Genomic DNA, 17,363 nt, shown 5'->3' on the forward strand with positions numbered 1-17,363 from the left:
AAAGCTGATGCCTTTACTTTATAATTTGAATCGGTCTGACTTGATTTTTCCAGCTATTGGTTCTTGTTATGCCTTATTCTACCACATTAGAACTCCTTTATTACCTTGTGTATTCTTTCTGTGAATATACTTATGCCCTCTAATCACATCTCAATCTTTTTAGATAAACTGAACAGATTGTGCTGCTTCAGTTGTTACTGTAGGGCACTTTTTTGGGCTCTCAAATCAAATTTGTGCTCTATTCACCACCCTTCCCAGTCTTTCAAACTCCCTTTTTCAATGCAGACACAAACTTTTTGCAATATTCCAGTCTCTGTCTTAACATTGTGAGAGACTGTACAGAGACAAATCACCACCTACTCACTACCATACTGTTCCAGTTACACATTGACTTTTTTGCCCCTCAAAAAACCCCTATAAAGATTGCAGTCAGTTGCAAAGTTGACTTATAATTGGAACAATGCAGTAGTGCTGCACAGATTGCATGTCCCTGCTTGCTGGTCTGTCCTTAAGCATGATGAGTGGGGCTATCTGTTCTGCTGCTACCATGCCGAAGTTGATGACCCTACATGGCACTGTTGCAGGGAAGCCCTACCGTTGTTGCTGGAAGAAAAAAAGGGCAGTATTACAGAGGGCTGGCTAGGGAATGCAGCTAATGGAAGCCCTGTTGCTAATTGAGAAAATTGGCAACACTTAGGCCATGTGTTCTCAGGGGAATCTGGTCATGTTACTGGATGTAGGAGGAGTCAGGGGGCCATATAAGCCTGAGGCTAGGGCTGGGCCAGATCCTCACAACAGAAGGAGCTCGGAGGAGCACTATACATGGAGATAAGTTATGTGTTTTGATTTTGTTACTTTTTGGGGTTTGTGTTAAATTGTGGTGTTAGGAGCATTTTAAGGCGGGGGAGGGGTCCCAAGGGAGGATGCCATTACAGAGAGTACCAGGGAGCTACTCCACAGTTTCAGGATTGCATTCCAAAGGTCCAGCACAGTGAGTGGGGCCGGGGACCCAGAATGGAAAGAAAGCAAGTGGAAGAGACCAGAGGTGCACACTGGCATCTTGAACTGTGGGCTTTGAGCCTGGCATTTGCAGCGTAGATTGTGGTCCAGGGCATGAGACTGGGACTAGTACCGAAAGAAGGGCCTGAAGGGGTAGATGCCCCAGGAAGTCACCTGAATGGGACGGGCAAAAGCAAAGGCCTTCTCAGGTGCCCTGAAATGCAGACAGCAAGAGAGCCCTGATCAAGTTCAGGTATGAGAATGGGCTGACTGGGAACTTAACAATGAGCAGAGCGAGGAACCAAAAGCTGAGCTTTGGTTCTCTGTAGGCAGTCTCCCAATAATATTAATGTTAACATCAGAATGGGGCAGGCCAGAGGTCAATGCCAGATTGCGAAAGCTGGAGTAGGAGAATGGGTGGTATGTGGCTTCTATGGAGCACTGCAGCTGTCCCTGGAGGTACATTCTGTTATAGGCACCTTTCAGGGCAGCAGAGCAGAAGACCTCATGCTGACTGGCCCTTAAGAATGCTGCATAGATCATCTGTTCTCTCATTGAAGTGACAAGTTCAGCTCACCTGAGGAAATGCCACAGTGGTCAGGTGAACCAGATTGCCAGTGCCCAGCCATTACCAGTATAAGGTTACAGTCAGGATAAGAGTTCAGAAATTAGGAGCCCTGTATCAAGTTGAAGTTTCCATATCCCTGGTTTAGTTGCAAGGAGCTAGGAAGCTTTGGGTCACCAGCTCTGGGACAGGTCACAACTGAAGCCACAGGGCCAGGAAACAACCCATAAGATGAGCTGGGAAGAAACCATATAGAGCTGAATAAACTGCAGAAATGGAGACTTCAAAAATGAGTTTAAAGGGTGTTTTTTCTTTTCTTTAGGGGTTTTTCTGAAGTATTTTTGGTTTTGGTTTTTTTTACAGTACGCTGTGCATTTATTATTTGAAGAAGACCAGCGATCTTTAAAATTTCTAGCACTAAACTAAAAATGAATTTAAACTTAAAATATTTAAAAAACAATAGTTTTTATTCTTTTAAAGCACAGTTCAACCATCCTCTTTTTTCTTCCTCTGCATCCCTCAAAATTAGTAAAATTTGAATTTTGAACCCGTAAAGTCAGGACTGTTTAGATCCATATGTCATAAAGCTTGAATTGAGAATTTCAGTTCTGGAACTCTAAGCATTTTCCATTTGACTGAATGTTATATTTGTCTTAATGTGTTCCATCTGTGAAATTCTGGTGGAAAACAAGCCTTGGACAAAATTCTCTTTATGATGCAATGGATGCCTTTTTCATTTACAAAAAGAAGGGGTTTGTTTGGGGTTTTTTTTTAAGCTTATTGTGATATCTTTACCACTTGGACTGGACCAATTCCATGTCTGGGAGAGAAGTTTGACAAGCTTTGGGGTGCACACTGCCCTTCCTCAGGTCTCTTCCTCTTCCAGACCCTAAGAAGACACATAAGTATCCTAACAATAACCACTTCTTGATCTTTTTAGTTGACCATCCCTTAGTTCATGTGGCGCATACTTTATTTCATAGTTCCGATTTTTAAATCAAAATGACATGGAGCTGCTAGGGCTAATAGTTTGCAAATGTTTGAATTATACTATATCTCTACAGTTATTTTAATCATTCAGATATTTAATCCTAAAAAAAGGCTTTTTTGACAAGGACCATGAATAATACTAATTGACAAAATTCATGGACAATAACATTAATTATATTCTTCTTCTTTAATTCTCTATTGATGTCAGCCATTTCAATGTTTTGGCTAGAATTGATATAATCTTAATTACCTGGATTGTTCCACTTATCCTTTTTTAAAGTCACAATATTAATGCCTTCCAGTGTTCTTCGTAGATTCCCAGTTGCCATCTCTCATGGCAGCATAGTTATAGCCTAAAAATATTTATTAGCTTATTCTACTTGAGAAGTAGATTAAGCCAAACCAAATCCAGGTTTATGCAGAATAATAATTTGTACTTTAAATCCATGTCCTCTCAATTCCCAGTAGTTTCCTTGCTTGACCAAACCTTTAGAAGCTTCTGAGTAGAGGTCTTCTCAGATGTGCTTCAAGACATTCCTTTGCCATAACACCCAGTTTAAGGAGGATAAAACCTTCCAATTTTGTGATCAGGTCAATGGCACATGGTTATAACTTGTCATCTTTTATGTGGTCATAAGCTATACATACTTGTTTTGTTGTGCTCCTCCCTACCTTCCTTTCCTTTCCTCTTAGATTATAAGCACCTTAGGGAAAGAGTTCATGTCTTTCATTTATGCATTTGAAGAAAGCCTAGTCTGCACTGTTCTAGGTTGAGGGCTCTGTGCCCTTCTATCATTTAAGTAGTTAAAATGAATTATTTAAATGTTACTCCTTGACCCGCTTGCATATTAAATTTGGTACTGTAGAGCTTTTTTCTAATCAAGGGGTGAAGAATAGTAAACTGATTTTTGGATGCCAGAGCCTCATGGTTTTTTGCCCATAAAACAGTTAAAATATACTCATTTAAAAAAATATTAAATCCTAAAACAAACCAAGGGGCATTCCTTTTAATCTAAGCTTTCCAGTAAAAAGTGGGATTTTATTCAGCTCTCTCCTTGTACTGTAAGTTTGTAAGTGAAGCCACCACGAAACTGGATGTTCCATTCTTAGCCATTTGAAAAGTGGCTGAAAACTGAAATCTTATGCTATGATACTTGTATGCCTGGTCATCACACTCAAGAGTCTGTAGTTTCTGTCTCCTAAAGAAAGGATTTTTTTTTTGTTAAATTGACACTTGATACATTTTTTTTTCTTTTCGCAGATGTAAAGAGGTTAGCTGAAAAGGAAGACTGGGTTGTTGATAATGAAGGTTTAACATCCCTGGTGGGTATACGTACCTGTTTGATGGTCACCATTTTTATGCATGCAGTATTGTGAAAAAATATGTGTAAGCTTCTTTATTCTTCGAAACTTTCTTGCTTTATAAAATAGTTGTGCCTGCATGTATATATGTGCATATGCACCCATGTTATAATATGATCTAACATAAACTAGACTGTTAAATCTAGGTGCAGGTGAGAATATATACCTTAACAGAGTTTTTTATTTAAGAAACTTGACTTACTCAAGCATACTAAACATCATTACTGTTAGAAATCCTGCCTCAAAATAAAAAAAGGAATCTTTTCTCTCCTTTCACTTTGATCTTCTTCTACCCTCCAAGGTTTATTTTTCTTACATTTGTCAATACAAAAATGGTTTTAAATTTCAGTTGCGAATGGGATTTTTAAGTGTCAAAGGGAGCTGAAAGTTGCTAAAGTAATAACATATGAAGTCTGTCAGGACTTTCATAGAGGAATATCACTTAGGTGTAGAGGGACAGTAATAATACCATATGTACGAACAAAAGGGGAACTGCTTTTTCTAGCGATATTCTCTCAACAGTGCTGGTTTCCTGTCTTGGAAAAGCAGTACTTTCTTACTTTTAAGGAGGTGTAGGAATAAATTTCTGATAAGAGCACAACTTAGTTTCCATAGCTGAATGGAAGTCCAAAGAGGAAAGGCATGCATTTTAGAGGGTAAATGGCTTTTTTCATTTGTACTCAAATTCTCTGTTTTCCATAACCTACCAAGTTGCCATTCATGCAGAGACCTAAGTTCTTCCAAATCGTCTCTGTACCTTCTCTGTCTTGGTAACAGCCCCAAGGCCATGCATATAAATCTGTTTTTTTTTTATGAACTGCTGTGTACAGGAGAGAGGTGACACTTCCCCTCTATGGGCACGTCCACACATGCAGGCAAGTGTGCTTGCAGCAGCTTAAGTAGAAGCGGTGCAAATTTGAGCCGGGGCTTTTTGCCTCAGCACACGTGCCTGGGCATCCACTTTGTTGTGCGGCAAATTGTGCCACTTGGGGCAAGATAACTCTGCCTGACTCCTCCTGGATCTGCAGCCAGGGGGAGCTAGAGCCTGGGGCCAGCACCTGTGCTGTCCCCAGCAGTATAAAAAGCTGCCTTGTCCTGGCCCCATCAGTACAAAAAGCTGCCTTGGCAAGTAGCTCAGGGCTAATTCCTCTCAGGAGCTTCTGGGCCCAGCCAATTGGTACCTGAGGACACTACCGCTTGTGCCAGCTGGACTGCTGAAGCAGCCCTGAGAGTTCCCTGCACCCTTTACCCACTGCAGCAGTCTTGCAGTGAGGGCTGCTGCCTGGCGGTGACCTGCTGTGCACCTGCCAGACCCGGATGGGGACTGCACAGCCAATAGAGGCATCTGCCCCTCTGGGACAGCGGCCCATGGGCTGTGGCTGTATGGTTGGCCTCTGTGTAGCACTACTGCCATGTGTGCCCCTGCCTGGCCATCTTGGCAGCTATTGCCTGGAAGATGTTTCCAGTATGGTGGCCTGCTTTGAACTGTCAAAGCATGTCCTCCTGGCACAAATTGGCCAAGAGGTGTCAGCCAGCTCCACCTGGGTCCAAAGTGCCAACTCTGAGCGGGCAGGGTCCTACCTTTGGCCTCCCTAGCAGGAATTCTGGTGTTCCCTATTTGAAAACTGAAAAATCCCTGATTAAAAAAAATCCCAAAGTCACCCTGTAAAAATACCTTGAAATCCATATTCCTCCACAATTAAAACAAAAAAACCACTAGAGAAAGCGGGCAAGAGATGTTCCTTCAGAAGTAACACGAGAGAGAGAGAGATCAGTTGGGCAATGTTTTATTGATATATCTACAGTGTTAAAACAGTTTGGAAGCCTACCACTGTCTCTATTAATATAATAAAATGAATTCTAAATAACTGTGTTTTGCTGCCCCCCACAGAGTCCACAGCCACCCCCCACTCCAGGGGTTACAGCCCTTCCACAGAGGCCCTATGGCCCCAACAGGGGCTTCCCCTACCCCCCCAGAGTCCACGCCCCACCTCCACTTGCTCCCCTGGATTTGCTGCCCTGCCTGGCTCCAGCCCCCTGATGGCTACCCCCTGAACCCAGCACTTAAAAAAAAAGGCCTGTACTCACAGCAGGGGCTCTGGGGCCTCCTGGCAGAGGCCCCCGGGGCAGTGGGGAGCAGCGGGGCCCGCACTGGGGCTGTGATCTGGCTCTATGGTGCCGGGGGGCCCCAGTGATCCCCAACAGTACCTGGAACTGCTGGTGAGTCCCAGGGGGGCTTGGTTTTTTTTAAATGTGGGGATACTGGAGTGGAGGAGGGCAGGACTAGGTGGGGGGAGATGGGGCCAGGCAAAGCACTAATGGGGGGCTCAGGGGGCAGGGATTGGGGGGATGGGGCTGAGTGGGGAAGGAATTGGTGGGGCTGGGCAAGCCAGGGGTTTGTGGGGGCTGGGGGAGTAGGTGGAGTGCCAGGTCCCTCCCCCTGGTAGTCCACTCCCCCCTCCAAGGCCCCCGCCACCTCCTACTTACCGGCACTGGAGCATGGCTAGTACCAGAGCATCTCTGTGGAGGACCCAGCCTCCGCTAGCCTCAGGGCACAGTCCAGGACCATGCCCTGCCCTGCTTTTTTTCACTCCTTTTTTTTGGACCTCTGGAGAACATCCAGGAGTCTAATTTTGTCCCTGTGCTGCAAACGTTCAGCCCAGGGAACCTTTTCCTGTTCCCGCATATGCCTCTTGCAACATCTCCAAGGGGTATGAGGCACTGCAAGAGGCATGTGCGGGCTTGTCTGGATGTGCCCTGTGAGGGGAACAGAGCAATACAGTGGGAATGCAATAACAACTGTGTGAGTGGTTTAAAAAAAAAAAAAAAAAAAAAGCCCTAGTCTTCATGGGACTGGTCAGCATCTAGGAAATACAACACAGTCAATAATAACCAATTAGAATAATTTCAGTAGAAGTTTTGCCTCTTGTAGTGTTTCCTTTAGGATGGGACTGCTTTAACACTTTCTAAGAACATTATCATCTATATTCCATTGCTGTTCATTCTATAGAATGTAAAAATTACAACAGTTCTCATTTTGCTAATTGCATTCCATAATTTTGAAGCAAAGAAATAATGTTCTCACCCCCCTTCTCAACAAAGATTTAATTATTATTTTTTACTAGCTAGTTATACTAGTCTAGTGGTTCCCAATCTGTGGTACAGGTACCACCAGTGGTACGCAAACAACCTGTCAGTGGTACGTGTTAACAGATTTATTATAATTACTTTATATGACAGAAATTTGCTGGTGGTACTTAAGGTTATTTCGCTTTAAATTGGTGATGTGTAATCTGTCAGAGTTTGGGAACCGCTGTACTAGTCTGTGATTAAGTACTAGAACTAAGCTACACTATGCTTTTCAAATATGAACAGGTACATCCTTTTTTTGCCCTGGGGGAAGGATTTATTAATCACTAATTTGGAAAATGCAGCAACTCTAAGTAAACTTCCTGAAGAGTCATTTGTTTTAAATAATAAAGAAATATTCTTGGGTCTCATTCTTGAAGAAGACCAATTGTTTGTTTAAGGACTGTTCATATGATTAAGAGGTTTGCTAGACAATGTCACTAATGACTAATATGTAATGAAAGGAAGAGAAGTGATTTGAAGTATATTAAATGGATTGGGGGATTTTTTGTCCCCTTAGATTTATTTCCAATTTTATTATGTTGTATTTGATTGAGATAAAAACTTTGTTTTTAAGCATCTTTCTTTCATGACTAGAGATGTTTCTTTCATGACTAAAGATGTTTTATAAAAATACAGGGTATCTTTTTTTTTCTTGAGCTCATGGTAAGGTCAGTTGACATCAAAATGTTTCATAACTGAATGGTTACATTACCATAGAAATTTGGCTTTAGCTGATTTAAATAGGTCACTTATGTGTTATAATAAGAAATTAAACTGAAAAGCAACTAATTTAGGAGGTTGTTTGCACACAAACAATCAACAACATGAAACCAGTTTCAAATAAGTTAGCAAGCTGCTTTCTGGAAATAAATAGTAATGACTAATGGCTAAACCATAGCAAGCACATAGGAGGTGTGACTTAAAAAAAAAAATAGTCCAAGAAAGCAGAAAGGCCCTGTGGGAGGGAAAGCTGTGCTTTGAGGATGCATAACATGCCCTCTCAGCACTTTTTTTGAAAAAAAATTGTGTTCCTCACTTACTAATAATATAAAGTTGAATGAAATTGAGTAGGAAGGCATAAATCATTCCAAGTACGTATTGTGGGAAGGAGCGTTGGGTAACTAATATAGAATACTGAGCTTCAGGATTTCTGGATGTTGCTTTCAGTTGCCGTGGGAAAGTCCTACAATCTTTGTTTTTCATTATTCGTTTGTAAAAATGGAAAACAATCTCACTAAATCTTTTGATACTTAAAGCTTTGCTGTGTCATAATTCCAGTGTTTGTAAAATGAGTGCTCAGCTAGTTGTGGGCCAATATTTGTCTTGTTTAAAAATTGAGGGCATGTTGATTGAAGGAGCTTTTCCTCCAATTTGAAAAGCTGCCTTAGGCCTGATAAACTTTTTTCTGTTTTCCTCACAAGCTGAGGGTGGGGAGGTTACAAAAAATGTGCTCCCCATTTGGCCTGTCACTTCCACTAGGTTTGAAGTCCAGGGGGCAAGTGTTTCACTGTTTTTGGTAAGCCCAGTTTTCCATATGTGGATATAAATGCCAATCTTTCTTTCTTCTATGTTGAGCTTAATGGGGAGCCCTTCAATGTACAAGTGAGCATTAGGTCCCCATTGACTTCCTTGGGACTTGTTTACCTTTTTTGTGTTTTTGAAAATCTGTCCCATAATTAAAGTCTCTTTAGGTAGCCACCACCATCATTTTAAGTTCTGTGTGTTTAAACATACCTTTGGAGTATCTTCAAAAAGAGAGAGGGGGGAATCCACTGCTTGGGCTTTTGCAGCAGCTCTTAACGCTTTAATTTGCTATGTGTGCACAGGCCTTGTATCTAGACAGTGTGGCTGAACCGCTTCAACTTTAATGCTGCTTCATCCATTTCCTATGTCATAACCCTGCTTTGAGCATGATATAGTGCTTGGTATGTTGACTTCTTACTTTAATTAATCTAGTGGTTGCTACTACCGTTGGTGGAGATGCATTTGTTGGCCAACTTTTAGCAATAACTTCCTAGTCTAAACAATGGCATGGTGGCCTGTTAGAAAAGCTCAGGACAGAAATTATATATGTAAGATTAATAAAATAGCAGCAGTTAATAACGCCTTTGATATTTATACAGCAAGTAAAATGTGTATGGTAACACTGTCAAAAACCTACTTACTTGGGAACCCATAATACCTAGAAGTTAATGTACAGGCATGCATTATTATTTCTTCTCCTGAGCTAGAAAAAGGAAAGAAAACAAATGTATTCTATTCCGTGTCTTTTAAAGATGAGTATCATCTCTCTCAATATAAAAGAACATGTATGTACTTGTAGATAGTCATGTAAAGTGTATATCGTACACATTATTTTAGGAACCTCATACTCTTTTTACTTTCAGCCCTCACAGTTTGAACAGTGCATTATCCATTCCTTGCAGTCACTCAAGAGTGTTATTGACTGCAAACCTGGAGAGGCCAGTGTAAGTCTTAATCTACACTGTTATTTTATTTAATTGAACATGAATTACTGTTAGATTTAAGAATGATTTTAATATAAGCATGCATTTTGGTACATAATATTTCACTATTTTAATGGAGGTTACAGAGAAGGAAGTTTTAGGCTGAAACAAAGTATTACTGAAGTTTCTGAAGATTTTGTTGTTTTAACTTGCAGAAAAAAACTCTTTGCATGAAGCCAGCTTCAAAATCTGTTCATATGGCCTTTTCTTTATGGGGGAAAAAGTGAGCTGTATTTAAATTTTTATGTATTTTCTTTAATTAATTGATTGACTACATTCAGTTTAATATTAATCCTTGAAAATACATGCTGTGACCCATAGCTGTAGCTTTGAAATGGTGCTGAGACTTATCTGAGAAAGGTAAGTACTTGACAGATGTTAAAATGATGGTACAGTTGGGACTGGAGGAATTATGCCACATCCCAGACATTGTGCCTCTTGCTATGTGTGTCTGGTACGACAGAAGTTGCAGTGTTTGGGATGTGGACTAATTCCTTAAATCCTAATTGCACTTCTACTGAGCTACCCTCCGCCCCCTGACAGGTTCCAGACAGAGCAGTCAGGGTCTGGTCTGACAATCAGCTGATTGTTGGACTGATTCTGACAGACCCAGATAAGGTTCATGACTTGGAGCTGTTGGGGCCAGTCTGATGATCAGCTCTGGGAAAGCGCAGCTGCAAACATGGCTTTTAGAAGTCCTGGGGCACCAGGACCCTGGGATTGTGGAGATTATCCTCTGTATTGCAGTCCTTGGGCCCCATGATGTCTAAAAAGAACAACTTGGACCCAGTATTTTTAAGTGCAAGGCAGGAAGCTCTTCCAGGCTCAGGACTTGCCAGGTTCCAAGTAGCCCAGAGCCCCTTAGCTCCCTCCACTAGGGGACCTTTCAACCCACTCTCTCAGCAACTGATTTTCAGCATTGGAATTAGGGTTGTCCCAGTCTCAGTGCCAACCCCTGTCCCTTTGCTGCTTTTCAACTTCTGTGGCATACAAATAAGACACAAAGATGTTTGTTATGTGTATGTTTTGTGGAGTAACTTGGTAGCTGGCCTGACACTTTATGGCAGCGTAAATCAGCTGAACATATAGCTAACACTGTTAGTATTTATGATGCAATTAACACATTAAACGCATGATAACTGTAGTGTGTGCCAGGAGCCTCAGAGAGCCAATCATAAGTACAAATCACACTAGACTTTGTACAGAACATAACCAATGATTTCCCTTAACTGTTTGTCATCTTTTAGAATCTAAAGGATGACAAACAGTTAAGGGAAAGAAGGTAAGATAGTAGGAATATCCCGAACAGCATGGACAAAGGGTTGTTAAATTGTAGCTTTTATGCCTGCTAATTCTGTAGCAACCCAAGTGAGCCAAATTGCCTAACTTTGACCCTGAGTGATGCAAAGTTAAAGTTGAAGTGGTTTTGCAAGACATGACTTACTATGGAATTGTTACAATACAGCTGTTTGTACCCCTATCCTTTGATATTGATACAGTCTTTATATCTGCTTATGCCTGTACTTTCGTATGGCACGAGATAAAAGTATTGCCTATTGTCTTACATTAATGATCCCACAAGATGCCGAGCAACTCTTATGACTCCTACGAAGCTTGAGGAAAATTGGCATTCTTCAGAAATGCTCTGTAACTGCTAACACTTCATAGGTGCTTAGAGATACAGCCCCAAGCCTGATATTCTCTATTTACGTATAGGTTGGGTGCAGTTTGGGCAGAAGAAATGCAAACTTAACTCTACAGTCTAAACAGTGCATCTCCGATCAGAGCTGGAAAACATGAAAAGGAGTTCATTCTCCATGACTGCTTGTTCCTTGTCCTCTCTTTCGAGACAGTCAACAAGACTGTCAAATGTTGCTGTCATTTGCAATAAATGTTCTCTCCCATTGGGAACTAGATGCTAATCTGTAAGGACCAGGTTAGATTTGGAGTAGTGTTCCTGAAGAGTTCTTTGTTTCTTTTAAATAATATCTTTTCAGCCAGCCAGCATTATGGTATATTCCATGGGTAAATGATTGGGCTGTGTGTAAAAACTTGTTCTTTTCCACTTCTCCTTTTGTCTCATATGTTTCTTTTTCACTTTGAAGATATTAAATTAACCATTGTTGGGTGGTATGGTATTGTATCTCAGTTTACATTCCCAGGATTTTGTAACACCTTTAGGACGGGTCCTCCTACATTCTGTATTGATAGGGCTTTTTCTTGGGACTTGTTTTGCCAACCACTCTTTACCCTGGACTTTCTCGAAGGAGCAATATATAACAAAATGATAGAAAGGGCTGACTACCTCAAATGTTAATAAGTCGTCTTTTTCCTTGCTCCCTTGGCAAGAAGACCTTGAAAGCCATTCCACTGAAATAGAGTGTGTGTGTGTCTATGTACAGGTTTTCCAGCAACATAAGACACAGGAGGATGTGTGCCAACTGAGTATTAATATCATGCAGGTAATTCCATTTTACTTAAAATATGTTTGAATTGAAAGCACAGCTGAGAAACTAAAGGCTTTCTCTGTAACTATCCCTCCCCTGAAAGTGATAAAAAGGTTGTTGCACAGTATTTACTGTTATCACAGGATGACTATTATTGTTTCACCATTACATCCTGGGACCTTCATATACAAAGGATGTGTTTTAACTAAAAAAGGAGAAAATTGTCATAGCTAAGGGGCAGTAATACTTAACATTGGGAGTGCAGGGGAATGGGTTTAAGTACTAACTGAATAAAGACTTCTACTGGTTTCCTTCAAACATCTGAACTGGTATAAGTTTCATAGTTGCATAGTTGTTGATGGAGAGCAACTAGAGTTAAAGGATTGCTGCTAATTTTCCTTAACTGAGAATCTGCATTGTCTGTTGCTAGAAACCAATGCTCTTTTCAACAACATTTGAAATTATTTTTGTTATTAAATATTTTTTTAATATTGTAAAACACTGCAGTTTTAAGAACTGATTTTACTGCTTTATCAACTGAAGTATTACAAATCAAAGAAAAATTAACTTAGTGGTCCTCAAGGGATGTTTGTTTGGGGTCTCTGTTGAGGCTGAACACTTCAAAGCATTTAAAGATGATATCTTCCTAGGCACCCAGTAAACTTGTAGTTGTATAATTTCATTCACCCTGATGGGGGGGTTTAGCAGGGCATTTAACAGGGTGAAAGTACAAAGAAAAGGCAAATACTTTGCCACAGGCTTACAAAAGGCTAATAAGATGAAAGAAAGCATTTTCGAGGCATAATAAAGTGTTTTTCTAATTTATTTGAGGTTTTAAAAAATTGTGATTATTATATATATTAGTATGGTAAAAACACACTTATTGTGCTTAATAGGTAAGCCCTGAAGCAAATCCAGAAATTATTTTATTATTTCTTAGGTTTTTATAGATCATTTGGAGCAACTAAGTACCAAGCCAGATGGTGATATAGATATCACACAGTAAGTAATTTGAACTTGAAATTGAGTCAGTTGGAATATTTTGAAATTACAAATAGAAGTCAAACTAACCTCCCCATCCAAAGGCATCATCATTATATTTATGCTTATATAATTTCTTATAAATGGTTTTTGGCTTTGGGTAACTATTCAGTAAAATAGGATGTAATTGTACCCCCCCCCCAAATGAATGGTATCTTCAAATATTATATAAGATAATGAAATATGACTATAATACCTCTTTGTTTTAAAAAGCATGATATAATGCATAATGAAAGCTGTCATATTCAAAAAGTTTCTTCTCGATTCCCAAAGGAAAATACTTTTTCTCATTGTTACAGTTAAAACAGGAAAAGGGCTGGCTTGGTGTTCAGGTTGGAAAGTATCTTTGCTTATCGTCATTGATATCATTTCTAAGTGATGTATACAAAAAGCAAAGCAGGCAATGTTTCTTCTTACTAGTAATTATTTGGTGATGCATATATATATGAAGTTGCCTTCATCACCGAATAATTACTAGTAAGAAGAAACATAGCTTGCTTTGCTTTTTGTAAAACTTTACATTAGAAATGTGCATAAGTCACTAATTTCAGACATAATTAGACAGAAGAATCTAAATTGCTAAGAGAATTAGTCTTAATCCCTTTGTAAAACAAAAATTAAAAAAAACCTTGGACATATTGCTTGGGTTCGTCAGGATGTTTGGCAAGAAAAAAGAATGGACTGAAAGCTAGTTTATTTGGGGAACTGGCCCTTCTTTTGCTGTCTAGGGGAAGTGAATAACAAATTTTATTGTGTACCAAAGGCACAGAAGAGGTGTGAAACGTGCATACCAAATATCATTTTTAAATAAAGACCTATAACTAGAATGACAATACCTGTTTCTAAAGTACTTAATGGCTTTGTGTTTGATTTAGGACAATCCTAGGTCTTTCTCTGCTTTCTCCTTCATGCCAGGGGAAGCTTTGACAAGGGACTTAAAGCTTTTCTGATGAATCCAGCACATAACAGAAAACTGTTGTGAAAGAATGCAACCAAAAGAGTATTACACTATTTCCTTTTTTCCCAAAATATTTACAGTCTTTCAGTTGATGTTTCTTCTCCGGATTTATTTGGAAGTATTCATGAAGACACTAGTTTATCTTCTGTAAGTATTGTTTTTTTAATCTACAAAGGAAATACTAACCACCAAATAAGGCTTTCAAAACATGGCCCTTTTCTTTCATTGTGTGTGGTTGTACACAGAAAAAAAAAAACCAATTAACCCACTTTAAAGGGGATGGAAGGCTTACTGCTTAAGCATGGGTTACAGTTTTGTGTCCTTGTGTCCACTGCTGTCCCTCAATAAGTGACACTAAATCAGTGTAGCTTTACTTTGTAGTGGAACAGCTGCTAAATTACCATACATTAACTTCTATTTACTGGGGGATAGGGAAGATGCACGAAACAATTACAACAGATCATCGTCCCCCCCCCACTCTTACAATTAATATAATTGGTTAATATAATTGGCCAGGTAGTGTGATATTCCTTAAGATACTTTCTCAAAGTATCCATCAGACTTACTTTACTTTGCTATATCATCAAATTCCTTACAACATTTTGACTCTTTCTACTCCTTTAAAAAAAAAAAAAAAAAAAAAAAGTTTTTTTTAAGAAAAAATTTTTTTTTAAAGGTTGTTTTTGTTTTTGTTTTTTTTAAGTCAAGACCAGCAGCCCAGTACTTACAACCAAGCCTATTGGTTCTACAGACAAATTTAGTCATTGAGTTCTGAGCATCAATTTTTTTTCTGCAGACAGAGTTAGGGAAAGAATATCAGTTTCCACAGCACAGCACACTTGGAACTTAGCAGGTTTCATCTGTAAATGTCAAAATCCTTTGTTTTTTGCAAGTAGGGAAGATTTTACTTCCTCTGCCTCAGTTATCTCCCATCTTCAAATAGAATAAGTATCTTGCGCATATTTGTTTTTAATATTCTGTTACCAATGTATTGTAAATTACTAACGTAGTGGAAAGGTTAATGGGTGTACTTGCTTTGTTAGTCGTTATAGTGGCTTCCTGGAAGATGATACTGTTAGGAATTCTTCTAGGAGGATGAATAATCTCATTCTTAATCAGACATAAATTACTACTATGATGATCGATCCTCAAATAGTTTTCATTTTAAAAGTACTGCAAATGTGGATCCTGAGCTTCCTTTTGAGGTTGGAGAATATTTCACACATTTCTCAGGTGGGTAAACCGAGGAATCTAAATGACTTGCACAAAAAGCCTCTGGCAGACACCTCCCAAAAATGGTCCTAGCTTTGTTTCCCAGTTGCTGCCTCTGAAATTGGATCTTGACTCTCACATGGGTACCACGTTGCTGCACCAAATTCATGAGGAGTTACCTCTAATTCAGTACTTATTGTGAGCCACATTTGCTTTATAATAAATAAAATAATTGGAAAGCAAGATAAAGTAGTTCAAATTCTTTTCAGAAATAATTTCCAGCTCTGTAAATCTTTGGCTTATTTCATTGTTGAGAAATGGGAATGCATTGATTTAACACCTGTTTTGCTGTTCTATTTTAAGCATTAAAATCCAATTTTTGTCAATGTCACATGAAAATGAAGGCTAGCTTGGGTTCTATTTTGCAGTGGTCATACTTTTTTTAATGCTTTTCTAGGAAAAAAAAAAAAAAGAGGCAGAAACAGCTTCTTGGAACAGTGTCCAGGCTTTATTTTTTGTAGTGGGGTCCTTCACCACAGCACTGTATTAGTCAGTAATTCCAGTCAATGTTTCAGACACGGGAGCCTGTAAGAAGGGAAGGTGTACTTACCAAATCACTATAGCTCGCCTAACTAAGTTCTTAGAATTTTGTTTTCAAAATATTTGTTAGTAGCATGAAATCAAATAATTTAACAGCATTTTTATCTCGGCCATCATTCATGTGAACAAATGCATTTTTTGTTCTCTAACTATGAATTGAGGAGCATGATTATTCAGATTCATTCCTTTTAATTAATATTGTTTTTCCTTGTTTAAAAAACACCTCTTGCTTTAGGAGCAAAGACTTTTAATTGTCCTCAGTAACTGCTGTTATCTGGAACGTCATACCTTCATAAATATAGCTGAACATTTTGAGAAACATGGTTTCCAAGGAGTTGAAAAAATAACTCAAGTGAGTAGGAATACTGAAATGAAATATTACTTGGTATGAAGTTTATCTTTATTCATTTGTTTTTGTTTGAAGAGCCACCCAAAATGAATTTTAAATGAACCTCGTAGATATGAATGGGACTCCAGGTATCAGTTTAAAGAAACAATAATAGTTGTTTGCATGTGTTTCGGTGTGGTCTATATAACTTGTATAGAAAATGTGATATCTTGTTAGAGGTTTTTGTTTTTTCATTGGCAGTTCTTATCAGATTTCTGAGTAAAGTTTTTTTTTAATGCAATCTGTACAACTGATGGGTCTTGTTCATAAACTAGTTCAGGGATTTTTTTTCAAGAACGAAAATGTCAAAGTGGGCGGCAATAGATGTCTCATTTTCCTGCCTTTTTGTAAAGATTAATCATTTTTTTATGAGAAATGTTGTGACTTAGTCCTGAGGGCCATATAATTAGTTTGTTTCTAGAAATGTTTGTTGTTTGGAAGTAAAGGGTTATGTCTTCCAGTACAGAGCTAATACTTCTTCCTAAACTGTCATTTGTACAGTAGAATATATTCTCAAAGCAGTCCTAGTAATATGTTTCAATATGGTTAGAATTACTTTGAATATCACTTTAAAGGAGGATTGAAATGATTTGTGTTAATGATTTTACAAAATGATCTCCTTTCTAGCTCAACTATTCTAAAGTCATTAATGTGCTGAGTTAGGAACTGGTAGTATGGTGAGGCAAATGAGGCATCCAGTATTTGTTCAACAGTGACTTTTCTAAATTCTACAGCCACATCAAAATAATGTATATTTAAAATCTTATAGTCTTATGCATTACAAAATTTGAAATACTGAAGTTGCAGACTAATTTAAAATGTACATTAACCCTTTTAACACAGTAAATTACAGTACTCAATAGTGGTACATATACATATTTCGTAGGGCTATGTGAAGCTTCAGTACCTGATTTGATTTGGAGGAGATTCAGCATGATTTGAGGAGTGAATCTCCAAATCTGAATTGAATCGGGAGACCAAGTAAAAGCTCCAAATCGATTTGAAGTATCTGAATTGATTCAGAAAAGCTTCGGAAGAAGATTTGACGGATTTGGCCATATACTAAACAGGCAGCTGACAGCTGGCACCAGCTGCTAAGTCTGTTGGAGTTGGGGGAGGGAGGAGCAAAGGGGCATGGGGGAGGGAGAAATTGGGGCTAGGG

General features: G+C 39.0%; 1 protein-coding gene across 4 annotated transcripts in view; it reads left to right on the plus strand.

Moving 5' to 3' along the window:
* EXOC2 (exocyst complex component 2) overlaps positions 1–17,363 on the plus strand; it is a 188,585-nt gene that overhangs the window by 110,619 nt on the left and 60,603 nt on the right. For all 4 annotated transcript variants that reach the window (XM_019542506.1, XM_019542496.1, XM_019542514.1 and 1 more), the window contains exons 17-22: positions 3,816–3,877; positions 9,436–9,516; positions 11,958–12,017; positions 12,943–13,004; positions 14,082–14,148; positions 16,049–16,165. In XM_019542506.1, the coding sequence (XP_019398051.1) occupies positions 3,816–3,877; positions 9,436–9,516; positions 11,958–12,017; positions 12,943–13,004; positions 14,082–14,148; positions 16,049–16,165 (449 nt within the window). The remainder of the gene's footprint in view (positions 1–3,815; positions 3,878–9,435; positions 9,517–11,957; positions 12,018–12,942; positions 13,005–14,081; positions 14,149–16,048; positions 16,166–17,363) is intronic.

This window comes from Crocodylus porosus, unplaced genomic scaffold (genome assembly GCF_001723895.1).
Source record: "Crocodylus porosus isolate Cpor-Errol unplaced genomic scaffold, CroPor_comp1, whole genome shotgun sequence".
Classification (NCBI taxonomy): Eukaryota; Metazoa; Chordata; order Crocodylia; family Crocodylidae; genus Crocodylus; species Crocodylus porosus.